We start from the raw sequence: 13,728 nt of genomic DNA, 5'->3' as shown, positions 1-13,728 counted from the left end.
AGGAGGATGGGACATAGCAGAGGGTGGGGGATGGGGAATCAAGGATGGCAAAACAAAAGGCAAGGTATGCAGGACATAAGAATTGGAAAATTATTTGCTGAGAACATGTATGTTGATGTGCTTGATTGAGCCAATGCACAGTGTATTTTGGATGGAAAATTCATTTGTGTGTTGTGATGGGGTATAGTGAATTAATGTAGAGAATGAATAAATTAAAAAAAAAAAAAAAAGATGTGTGCTCTTCAACTACTTTCTCCCCAAAGCTTTCTGAAATTCGAAATTAAATAAAGTACAGGTTGAATATCCCTTAACTGAAATGCTTGGGACCAGAAGTGTTTCAAATTTTGAATTTTTAAAAACATTTTAGAATATTTACATATACATAATGAGACGTCTTGGGGAACAGAACCCAAACCTAAACCTAAATTCATTTGTTTCCTATATATCTTACACATGTGGCCTAAATGTAATTTTATAAAATACTTTTGCCTTGCAGCATTTGACTGCGACCTGCCACATGAGATCACATGCAGCATTTTCTAATTGTGGCATTGCCTAAGTACTCAAAAAATATCCGATTTTGTTGCATTTCTGATTTCATATGTTTGGGTGAGGGATGGTCAATCTATAAATGTTGAACTTCCCTTCTGGAAAAAAAGTACTCCTGGCAAGTATTCCTGTTGAAATAAAGAAATACAGGGTTTCTTCTTTATAAATATGCCATAACACTTTCTGAAACGGTCCTCAGAATAGAATAATCAAATACGATAATCTGCCCATGCAGCAGAATGGACCGCTACTTTATTGCTTCAAAGGGGTCTATGTGTTTGATCTATGTCTAAAAGAAATCCTTTTGCTGGTAATTAACCAAATTTGATATACTACTTCCTTCCATGAGGACGGTAAGATTACATTTTCTTAAATTTGCCAGAGGACATGTGCACTCCTCGGATAGGGGGAGAAACAGAAAGCGAGAGAGAGAGAGAGAGACAGAGACAGACAGACAGCACTCCCAGAGGGGATGATCACACTGCAATCCCTTCACTTTTCCCTCCTTTTGGATTTTGGGTGTACCTGTACACAAATGCACCTGGCTTGTTTCTCAAGGGGCCAGGCCTGGTACTTAAACTACCCAGTCGGCCATGTGGGATCCAGCTGCCTTAATCACCCTGCCACGGCTGGCCCACATTATTTTTAAAGGGATTCTTCAGTGACTGTCCATCTATAATAAAATCAGCACCAGAATGAACAGTCTCAGTGTGGTGACATGCACTGCTAAGACACTGGGGATCCTCAGACTAGAACCAGAGGGGAGGCGTGGGTTCAGTTCCCATGCATTCCGTGCCACAGGTGTGGCGGCATGCACCTGTAATCCCAGTGACTCGGCGAGGCTCAGGCAGAAGGGTCACCACAGAGTGAAAATCTGTCCTTTAGTTAAAAACAAAAACAAAACCCTAATCCAAAGGTTGAACGAAAATTTTAAATTTAGAAATTCTAAATTATAGCTTTTTATAACCTGTTACATTAGTAATCTACTTGAAAAATTTTATACCCCACGTGTCAATGACAAAAATCCTCTCGAAATGCACCCTTTCTCAGGAAAACCTCTCTTAGCATAGCAGGTAGTACACGTACTTGCCTGGTATATCTCAGAATTCTTCAGTCTACGTTTTGCTTTCTGAAGCTACACCTAATTATTAGACTCGTTAGGAAAATTTTACTATGTTGAATTGTGTTGTTAATATTTTATAGTTTTCATGACAGTGGTCATCTTCCTCTTTTTCTTCACTTTTACAATATTTTGAGATCTAGAAAGCTTTAGGAACAAAACAATATCACATCTTAAAGGAACCAGTTAACTTGTTTAAAAAAAAAAATCTCAGACTATAAACCTCCTGGTTTCAGACAGTTCACTATATTCATTTCTTCCACAGCTAATGATGGGTTCTTCTTCGTGGTGTTCTCTGTGTCTTAGTTCTTCCTGCTTTAAACAACACGAAGGTGATCGGATTGTTCTTCTGCAACACACGGTGAGCGAGAGAGAGCACTTACGTGTTAGAGGCCCGAACAGAACCACATCCAATGCCTTAAGCTGAAGTTTTTGTCTGTGACTCCGGTCACTGATTCTCAGCTGGGAGGTCATAAACGCAACTTCATGCACTGCTATCCTATTTGTTTAAAAAAAAAAACACATATATTAAATAAAAATGTTTCTGTAAATTTAAATATTGAGTAATATATTTGCAAACTTAGCTACAAAAAGTTTGCTACATATAAATAATATAGTCGCTATATTGATACGGTTTTGTTTTTTTTTTTTAAGTTTACTTTCTCCTATGATAAACTATGCTTTAGAAATGTATTAAGTTGAAAACATTTTATAATCATTAATGACCTCTGGCATTTTACTAGCAATTCACATACACACACACACACACACACACACACAATTGTAACTTACTTACTTACTATCAATAAGACTTTAAAAAGAAAGTAATTCTCAATTTAGATCATGTTGCTTTTCTTGAAAAGTATCTTAAAAATCTAAACTTTTACATTCTAATGGTTAAACTATTTACAAGTTGAATAAAACATATTGAAGCTTTCCTATTCACAAGTAGGGGAAAAAAAAAAAAAAACACCTTGGGTTGGGGTGGTGGGAGGGATTCATGCTATAAGAACCAGGAACTTCATTATTAACAAAGGTGGAAGCACACAGGGGCCAAACACACAGGGACAATAAGGAAATAAGCCACTTCATTTCAGACTGCAAATCTAAAACTAAGATTTCTTAATAACCAATATGATGCCAGGAAAGCTCCTCTAACACAAAGTCTAATCATAATAATATAATTAATAACAGTGACAACAAAAACAAGTTAGGATGACCCGCTGAGTCCTGTGCCCATGGTTTATTTAATAACCCAAGAAAATCCTATCACATATACAATAACTCCCTTTCATAGATGAGGAACTTGGGCGAGGTTGAGTAACTCGCCCAGGAGGTTAGGCATGACTCAAATCCAAATACATACGATTCCAAACACTACTCTGAACCACTAGGGATCATTATTCGGGAGGTTATCAATACCTCGGAATATAAAGAAATTGCAGGGAATCCGTTAAGGCGTGTAGAAATAGCTGAGAAAGTAAAGACAAGGAAAGAACAGTCCCTCCTCCAAAGCCTTCCTGGGCCTTCTCCCCAGGTCCCTCTCCTGTGGGTTTTCCTTACACGTTTAGCATGGCACTTACGGAACTGCCTGAAGGCAGAGCACTGCTTCTGTATCTCCAAAACCTAGCAAGGTACCTGGCAAAAGCAGAAGCCTGATACATGTTTGTAGAATGGCCTAATGAATGCATGATGGATGCATGAATGAATGAACAGCAGGACTAACAGCAGACTAAGATGAAGAAAGACAATGAAATGTGGTAAGAAGAAAACTACACAACACATTTTTAAAAATATGAGCAGAGATAGTACTATTCTACCTAAGTGGTGAGGATGACAGGGAAGGCCACAAAAGTCTGAAAAGAATGAGGAGGCCTGTGTCAGGCAGAGAGAGCCTTGGTAAAGTTCTGGTAGTAAAAGCTAAAAGTAGGCCAGCAGGCGACATGGTAGTTAAGGTGCTAAACTCCCATATGGCCAACTGTGGTTCAAATCCCAGACCTGGCAACTAGCCTTTTCATTCTTGCTCTCTCTCTCTGGTAAGCGCACATGCCTGATAGCAAATTAGAAGTAATGATAATAATAATAAATTTAATTAAATAAATCATTCTTTTTAAAAAGATAAGAACTAAGAGTATTGAAAGTATGGTTAAAGGCTTAAGATAAGCATTATAGCTAAAATAAAAGTAAGATAATTTTTTTCCTGTAGTTGATATGAAACAGATACAATAGTGGTTTTTTGTTTGTGTATTTTTTAAGAGAGATTTTTGCTATGGGGGCACATGTATTTGCAGAGACAGACAGAAAGCAAGAAATCACCCCCGGGGGAAACGGCCACACAGCAATCCCTTCTCCTTTGTTCTCTCAAGATTTTGGGCACACACACATGCACATGCACCCAGCCTGAGTTTCAAATTACCGAGTCCGGGACTCGAACCGCAGTTGGCCACATGGGATTACAGTGCCTTAACTACCACACCAACTGCTATCCTCTATAACAGCATTTTAATGTCACAGTAAATAAGTATTATAATAGATTGTGGTAGGCTATCTGGAATGTGTGATACATTTTCTTACACAGTTCATATGACCAGCTTTTTTATCATATGTCTTATCTACAAAAGCTCTGCAACTTACATATTTAAGTAAATGGATACTGCCCCTTTAAGTTGACTGATCTAATTTATATTAAAAAGAGCTTAAAAAAAGAGTATTGCTATTTTCCTTTCTCATTCACTCAAAAATCTCCATTTAGTGGACCTGAAAACTAAATCTCTACATTTATAGGTTTTTTTTCTATAGTAACATATTCACTATTTTTAAAAACTTGATCTTTTTTTTTTTTTGGGAGAGATTTTCACTGTAGGGCGCGTGCGCTCGCCAGACAGACAGAGAGAGATATAGAGACAGAAAGCGAGAAATCACTCCCCCAGGGGGGATGGTCACGCTGCAATCCCTTCTCCTCCATTCTCCTCTCGGGATCTTGGGCACGCACGCACACGCGCCCGGCATGAGTTTTAAGCCACCGGGTCCAGGACGTGAACCGCAGTCGACTACGTGGGAGTCCAGCGACATAGCCATTACGCTAACTGCTGGTTCCCTAAAAACTCGATCTTGACAAGTGTGGGATGCCCTCACAGTTCTATTAAAATTGGAGGCACCTCTAATAACCTTTACTTAACCAAAAGAAGAAAAAAAATATATAGTTCAGTCTATTTTATTTTATGCTGTTACATTAAAAAAAAAAAAAAAAAAAAAAAAGGACATTTCCCAAGTCAGCAGGTGGCATGGAAGTTAAGGTACTGGATCCCTCGTGGCTGTCTGGGTGACTCAAGTCCTGGACCCGGAAGCTCAAGAGTCATGCTGGGTGTGCGTGGGGGTGTGGATGCGTGTGCCCAAAATCCCAGAAGGAGAATGGAGGAAAAGGGATTGTGGTGTGGTCATGCCCCTGGGATGTGATTTCTCACTTTATCTCTCCCTCTCCCCCCCTTCCCCGTATGCGTGTGTCTCTGGCCAGTGCACTCATCCTACAGCAACGTCTAAAAAATTCCCAAAAGACACTTTTTTTTAAAAGGTATAATATTTTTGTAAATACTATAAAAATACTGAGTAACTCAGATCAATGTAACATATATAAGTCAACAAACCCTAATCCTATTTTAATCTACCCTATATTGTTTTAAATTAGGAACTTGCTTTATTTAAAAGTAAGAACCATATTTTACTCAATTTTTGTCTTCTTTCTAGCCTCTAACTGCACCGTGAACATAAACGATTCTCGGTAAGTCCTTGCCCAATTCTCTCTTCTCCCCAGTATCTTGTCATTCTCTTCACATAGATGATGAAATCAGAAATGCCCATGCTGATATTCAGAACACGTTTAAGAGAGGCCTGGGAAGCTTCAACTGGATCCAAAAGACCAACCTCGAACCAATGGCTGCTTACTTCTATAGAGCATGTAAGCAGACTGAATAGGGACACAATCTATTTCCTCACACACAGCATTTAGGCTGTGGGGCCGGCAGGTGGCGTGGTGGGTAAGGGCGCTGGACTCCCACATGGCCAACTGCAGTTCGAGTCCAGACTCAGTGGTTCTCTCTCTCTCGCTCTGTCCCTCTCTGGTCAAATTTAAATAAATAAATAAAGTTAAATAGAATAATTCTTTGTAAAAATCTTAAAAATGCCTATCTTAAAAAATAATAATTAGGCTATAATAACCGACTAGAGTCTGTTTTACATAGGAAACAATGCAGGGAGAATTGAAAGCAATCTTGTAAGTGTGAAGTTCTGGTAGACATCACTGCAAATTTTAACATTTAAAATTTTCAGGATTATAAAATTAACTAATAGAAATAGAGAAAATATAACTAAGAAAACTTAACAACTAGGTCCACACATCTAAGGGGTAAATCAGCCTGCATCGTGGACTCTGATTTCAGACCTATCTAAGGTTAAACGCTGCGCTGAACAAAACGACTAGTCTCCCACTTCGTTTTCTTAACCTGTGACATGAGGATGATAATATATACCCCATTTAGTCAGGAGGCTTAAATAAGTTCATATAAAGTACTTCTGTGTAACGTGCATTTAAAACCCTTGCTCCTGGGGACGGAGAGCAGCCCAGCAGTAGAATACGACACTCTGGGAAGAAGGCCGTGAGGGGAGGCTGCGTTTGCATCCAGAATACGGCGGGCACGTGTGTGCCTTGATCTGGGCTGCCTGAAGTGGGGCGGATCGGGGCAGCGAGACCCTAGTGGGGATGCTGTATCTCTCTCTCTCTCGCTCTCTTTCTCCCTCTCTCGGAATAAAACTTCAAAAAAAAGTTACTACTATTCATTTTTTTATTTACTAAACTTAGTTATTTTAAATTGAGATATAACTTATGGTCACTATAATTCAGTAGCTATTGTTGTCATTAAAAGAATACCAATTAAGAAGGATCTGAACATTAATCCGGTCAAATGGAGGCCTTCGTGAAAATGAGTCAGTTCTGTCAAATGAGTAAGTTCTTGTTAGCTTTGCCAGGTGGTCAGAAAGTGACCCTTTGACGTAACCTAAAAATGACATTGCTGCCTCACTTTCTAATTTTCAAACTTACTTTCTATGGGAATTAAATTTTTTAAAGGCTTAAGTATTTGATAACAAAATTAATCATAACTTGAAAATGCATCCCTTAAGAAAATTAAAGACTGGACATACCTAAACTAGTTCTGTTGTGCTCACGGCCAGAGAAGAAACTTACAGATTCGGCATTGAAAATGACACCTAATAATAATTTCCTACGAATGGAAAATACATTAGATGATAAAGACTCACCTGGGAAGCGTCGTTCCTTTGACATTGTTGTCTCTAAAATTCTTTTCATACTGGGGTAGTTCAACGAATTCGATCAACCACTGCAGAGTATCCTCGAGGGTCCAATTATGAACTGCCAGAGATAAGAGGGGAAGGGCATATCTTAAACAAACCTGCTCTCAAGATTAAAACGTATTCACACACACACGATAATGTCAGAAGAACTACAGGTGTGAGGTGGAACTTTCAATTCAATCTACTCGACAATGAGGGCTAGAATGATAACGAGCTCTCTACTGGGAGGGCTAAGAACAGCAAGGAACATACTCCAGGCCTAGGGTACAACCTAAAACAGAAGAGACCAAAGCCGTTAGGATACATTTGCATAACGAATTCTAACATCGGCATCCACACAAAGTTGATAGAGGATGAGACAATCCATCCCTTCCTGAGGGTGGAAAACATGCCAGGTGCACACTCGTCCATTCTTTCCTCTGGCTAACCCCCACACATACACAAAGTTCCCCCTGGCAGGCCCCACCCTGAGCACTGGGCACGTGTCAGCGACAAGACGGGCCAAGGGCCTGCTCTGGGGGAACTGAAATTCCGCTGGGCTTGGGAAGGACAACTTATGAAAGAAGGAAGAAAAGGGAGGGAAATTTCAGGTAGGGATTAGCTCCTAAGAGAAGAAGGGAAGCTGTCGACGTATGCCTCTCTGACAACTGACATCTGAGTCCTAAAAGTCATAAGAAGCCACGCTGGGAAGATCTGGAAGAAAAACACTCCAGAAGGAAAAGTTAGTTTGATAGCTTTTAGCTAGGCATAAACTAACTGTGTTTGAATAATAGGAAGAAAGACTAAAAGAAGCCAGATCATCAAAGACTTTTAAGAAGTCTAAATAATTTAAATTAAAAGGATGAAAAAAATCACTTGTTTTAAAAATATCGCTCTTTAATACGTAACACAGACTGTATAGAATAAGGCTAGGAAAAAGGGGGACCAGCAGTTGACGAAGTAGCTATGTCACTGGACTCCCATGAAGCAGACCACGGTTTGAGTCCCGGACCCAGTGGCTTAAATTCACCCTGGGTGCGTGTGCATGTGTGCCCAATATCCTGAGAGGAGAATGGAGGAGAAGGGATTGCGGTGTGAGCATCTCCCCTGGGGGGTGATTTCTCCCTTTCTGTCTATCTGTCTCTTTCTGGTGAGTACACACACCCTAGAGCAAAAACCTCTCCAAAAAAAAAAAAAGACTGGAAGCAGGAAAAACTAGAGACTCTTCCTTCCCTAACTGTCCAGGCAGAAGCGATCACAGGCCTGGATGGAGACAAGTAGGTTGGATTTAGGATGCACTTTGGGATGACGCTAGTAAGAAGTGCTGATAAAATGGGACCGGTAGCTGGGGAAGTCAGACCTTCGCAGGGTGCTGCCTTAACTGAGATAGAAGAGTGGGGAGGAGTGGACTGGGGAAACCAGTGGAGGCAGGTGACAGAGGTCAACTCTTGGTTCTGGTTTCAGACCTGCTGTGTTCCAAGTCTGTATCAGACTCTGAGTACAGAACATTCCGCAGCAGTCAGATAGAGGTCTGGAGCTTAGGGGAAAGCAAAGGTAGGGATAGAGATATTAATGGAGACTCATCAACACACAGAGATCTTTAGTCAGAATGAGCCTGACCTGGGACCAGCAGGTACTGTAGTGGTTAAGGTGCTGAACTCTGACATGGTCGACCACAGTTTGAGTCCCGAACCCGAAGGCTTGAAACTCATGCTGGGTGCATGTGCTTGCGTGCCCAAAATCCCAAGAGGAGAATGGAGAAGGGATTGCGGTGTGGCCATCTCCACTGGGGAGTGATCTCTCTCTCTCTCTGTCTCTCCAGGAAGTTCACATAACCTATAACAAAAATCTCTCTCAAAAAAAAAAATATATATGTGTGTGTGTGTGTGTGTAATATAACAGGAAAAAAAATTAAAAAGAATGAAAGAATGAGCTTGCCAAGAACAGCAAAGATTACTCTAACAGATTCTAGGTGACTCAACCGAACTCATGAACAAAATGATAACATCTCTTCTTCTGGGAACATACTTTTAATTAAGCCCTCTATACATATTTTCTTCTTTAAGCCTTTATACAAATGAACAAAAACAAAAAAGACTTACAAGGCACCAACGTAATTATCTCTATTTGAAGATGAGAAATTAAGTTAACGGGACCAAGTCAGCCGGGCTGGACTTGAACGCGGTGAAACTCTGAAAGCAGCAGTGTTGAAGAAGGCAAGGTCAGAGACCAGCAGTCACCCCCTGGGACGCACAGGTCCAGTCCGGAGAGTGTGAGTGGTAACGAGGGGCTCAGCAAAACAAAAGAGACCGAGTGCAGTCCACGTCCTGCATTAACTGAGAGGCTCGGAGAACACACGCTGCTTACAGGCCAACGAGACGTCAGAGGAGAGTGAAGAGCACACGTTAGTAAGAAAAGCAGGTCTGGAAACCCATCTGTATAAACGGACCTGAGAAAAGATCTTTCTGATCTACCACAGAAAACTATGAATTCACATTTGCAAGCAGAACTAGGATTTCACAACCTGCCTTCTTCATAACTGTCCTTCAGAGAAAAGGCTTAAATGAATCACAACCCAGGAACACTTCATCTAAAAACTTGACATGGTGACTGAAAACCTTATACTGAGGCAAAGCAATGAGCACTTTCTAATGTTCTCTTTCACGTGTTCCTGCCATAGAGCCCAGACAGGAGCCTGAGGCAGCTGAATCCAGTTAGCCAAATCACAGGGTGACAGCCAAGGGTCAGGCCTGGGAGCTCTCCACTGAATTTAATGCATGCAAAAGCAGCCTCTATGCTGAAGTTTCTCCCCATTCAAGAAGAACAGTACTAAGTACTGCCTTGTCCTGACGGCCCAGAAACCCACGGTGCAGCTGCATCTCACACACCCACGCGAAGACCTGAGCCAAGAAAACAGGACAAGATTCCCTCTGTCGGGTCTCTGCCTGTTCAGTAGTCAAAGTCCCTATCTGAATACTTGAGCAAATCGAAAAGTCCCTCAACTCCCATCGAGCCTGCATAGAAAGGAAGAAACATCAAATGAAAGAGAATGCACTGCCCAGACCCTGTCTACTCTCCTAGCAAATAAAAAAATCGTGGTCAGTTTACAGTTAATCTTCTTGACAATTTTTAAAACAATGCACATTCCTACCACAGAACACAGCTTTCTTTGGGAAGAGGGTCGCCCCCCCTCCTCTGCTGTCTGATTTCTTTGGTGATGCCTCTCAGGACGTGCATCTGACACTTGCTTTCTGGGCCCCACTCAGGCGCCTTTCAGTTCCTAGGGCAGATCACAGTCTGTCCTCCCTCGGGGCCTGGCTACACGCTCCTTCCTTTTTCCTCTTTCTCCATCCCTCTGCCTCAACTGACTGATTTATTTTACTAAACCTTCACAGCCTAGCTAAAACTTTGAATTCCTCAGGTGAGCCTTCCCATACATGGATTTCGTCATAAATCATTCTGCACTTTCTACAAATTTAACTAATGTGCATGACTACTCTTCTAATATCTTTATTCCACTAAGGTTTGAATTTCTTGCTGACCACCCTCTCTCCATCGCCAGATCCCCTTGGCACACAGACACCCAGCAAGTTATTTGCTGACTGCTGATGAGTAAATGATGCAGAACTTGTTTAATGGATAAATATTTCAAAAACCTATTGCATTTTAGCGGGGAGACTCACACAGAAAGAGGTTGGTCTGTGTAAGCAACTCCAGATGATAACAACATCACTCATTTAAGAGTCACCTGGCCCCTCACCGCGCACCTCTCACTGGTCCTTCACGGGTCCTCCTTAAGGAGCTCTTCCACCAGGGGGCAGGCAGAGATGACAAGGTATTCCTTTTGAAATATAATTCCCCAAATCGCAGAGCTATAAACATACCAGTTCCTGCACTGCTAACGTCCATTGTGACTGGCTGAAACCGGGAGTAATGCTTACATGTTGACGTCTGAGAACGATCTTTGGCCCCTTATTCCAAGACCTATAGAAAGAAGACCTCTAGAAACAGGACTGTTTCTAGTCCCAGCTGTACTGCTGATTCGGGGACACCGTAGCAGGTTAGGTAACTGTGGCTCGGTTCCCTAACACACAAAGTAATGACACTGAGCTTCGCCACCTTTAAAATTCACTCGAAGTCTATGCGTTTTCGTAACAAACAAGAACTGCGTTGAAAACACTGCTGGCTAAACTGTTAGCCTAGAACAGTAGATTACAGACTGAGAGGGCAACGGTGACCCTAAGAACTTTCAGGACGGGGCTGAGGGGACCTGCTCCCAATGTTTATTATGTACTTATTAAATTCCAGGAGATTTACAAATGTTATGTCATTCGACGACCCTTTGAAGTAGGCACTTTTATAATCACATTGGAGTAGAAGTTTATGGAGGCAAAGTTCTTAATTAAGTATAACACCTAAGTAAACGGTCAAAGCAGATCTGCGCCCGAGCCGACTACAGTCGTTAATGCTCTGCAGGAACGCTGCCTCTCCGAGGAAACTGCGTGGTGCTGACCACCAATGAGACTGCAGACAAGCATGGTCTGGTCATGCATGCAGCTATACTTGCAGCTTCCTGGAAGCGCTGCATTCCCCATGCCGCTCCTTCGATGTGGCATGGCTTTCCTCCTTCCTTCTTGGTCAGTCTTGCTCTTCCTTCGCCTTTAAGACCCAGATCAAGAACTCCCTCCTCCACCAAGTTTTCCCTGTCCACCACTTCTTTGTGCCCCATGGTCACCTGTACACGTGGCCATAGGACTTACTGTATATGAAAAAGCAGCTGCCAGCGCCCGCCTGCCTCTGGATGATGCATTCCTGGAGGACGAGAACTTGCCCTTTACCTAACGCAGACCACTAACACTGAAACGCATGTTCCCGGGGAATAAGCCACTTCCCATTTTCTGACGCACTTTCACATGCACTCTCATTTAACTCCCATAGCCACTTCTGAGAGACAGCTGTTATCCCTACATTCTACAGAGACAGTCGTGGCCCAGAGACGCCCAGGGATGCTGCATGTGTCACGCAGGTCATGGCCGAGAGAGCCAGAAACTGAACCTTAACCTCTGACACCAAGCCATCGCCCACAGGCGGCTCCTGTTTGAGAACAGCTCATTGCTTCACTCTAAAACTTAAAGTACGTCTTCTCTTAGAAGCAAACCCTCCAGACACACAGCACGAGCGGTAACATACGAGTTAAACGTTATATATGTGCGATCTGCCACAGGCAATCAGATTCTTCCAGGACACTGAATACACACTGGAGCCTACGACAGACCTAGAGGAAGCAACAGAAACACTGCAGGCCGACACCAGTCCACCATGGAAGGGACTCCCGCAGCTCGGAAGAGGGCCTTGAACGGCCTGAAGACAAGATTTCAAAGAGCCAAGGGGTTCAGAACTGGAGCAAGCCTCCGGCACAAAGTGGATGGTAGGAGACAGGAGAGTGGGGACAGGATGGAGAATGAGAACTCCAGGAGATGAGAGTGTGGGGATAGAGAATGTGGGGGTCACATGTCTGGATCGTCACGGGAACAGACGCAAGGTGAGAATTCTTTTCATTACAACACCCGGTGCGGCTATCAACAGGCCAATTTCTGTAACAGGAAATGAGGTTTCTGATTCTGCACTAAAACAGCCTCCCTTTTTTCTCCTTCCTACTTGCTAATGTCAGTCCCACCACCATGTAACTATTTTGGATCAGCACTTAAAAAAGACAAAAACTGAGCCTAGGAGAAGAAAGCTTTCTGATAGCACAGAGAAAAGGGAGTGACCGGTGGGGCTGGAAACAGAGCCGACAGAGAGGTAAGGAAAGGGGCGTTCCTGTGGCCACCACGCTGAAGCAGCCTTCCAGAAAAACCCACATGAGTCATGCACAAGTCCACCCAGGCTGGAAGCAGCTGGAACACGCCAGCTGGAAGCACTCTCACCCCCGAGCTTCTGCAGTGCTTCCTACCTCGAGCACACTGCCCGTCATGCGCGCTGCACAACTTTGAAAGTAGCTGACTCTTATGCTCCATCCACACCGTACGCTTCCACACTGCAAGGACGATAGGCTCCAGCATAAAGCTGCCATGGAAGGATTAGCTGAATGCGTTACTATTTTTCTCCCTTAAAGAAAAGAACCTGTTCCGTTTTTAATCAGGTGTCTACTTGCAATGCCACAGATGTATGGAAGACAAACAATACTTCCCTCTTGATACCTCATTTCAAAGCAGCACTGGAGGATCCCTGGCTCCAGAATAGGATTCCAGCAACCCATAAGATAAGAAGGAACCAATCTATAGCCGCTATTGGCACAGGTCTGAAAGGGGAGTCTGTGGGCTTCCGATCCATTCCCTGTTTTTGTTTTTCAAGAGAGAGTTTTGCAATAGGGCACATGTGCTCACCACAGAGACAGAGAGAGAGAGAGTGAGAAATCAGCCCCTGGGAGGATGGTCATGATGTAATCGCTTCTCCATTCTCCTCTTGGGACTTTGGCTATGCACATACTCATGCCCGGCATTAAGTTTCAAGTCACCAGGTTCAGGACTTGAACTGCGGTCAACCACGTGGGAGTCCAGCACCTTAATCACTATGTCATCTGCTGGCCCACAATCCATAGGATGAATGTGTTCACCGGAGAGATGGAGAGACAGAGATATGGGAAGCATGAAATCACCCCCAAGGGTGATGGCTACACTGCCATTCCTTCGCCTCCATTTTCCTCTCAGGAT

The 13,728-nt window shown here is 42.8% G+C and overlaps 1 protein-coding gene across 1 annotated transcript in view; it reads right to left on the bottom strand.

Moving 5' to 3' along the window:
- STIM2 (stromal interaction molecule 2) overlaps nucleotides 1-13,728 on the bottom strand; it is a gene marked incomplete in the record, with an annotated part of 102,186 nt that overhangs the window by 28,895 nt on the left and 59,563 nt on the right. Inside the window, 2 exon segments of the mRNA XM_027774383.1 lie at nucleotides 2,053-2,168; nucleotides 6,983-7,094. Coding sequence (XP_027630184.1) covers nucleotides 2,053-2,168; nucleotides 6,983-7,094 — 228 coding nt within the window.

This window comes from Tupaia chinensis, unplaced genomic scaffold, assembly GCF_000334495.1.
Source record: "Tupaia chinensis unplaced genomic scaffold, TupChi_1.0 Scaffold000426_1, whole genome shotgun sequence".
Lineage (NCBI taxonomy): Eukaryota > Metazoa > Chordata > Mammalia > Scandentia > Tupaiidae > Tupaia > Tupaia belangeri.
This window is presented reverse-complemented; position numbering and strand designations above follow the sequence as displayed.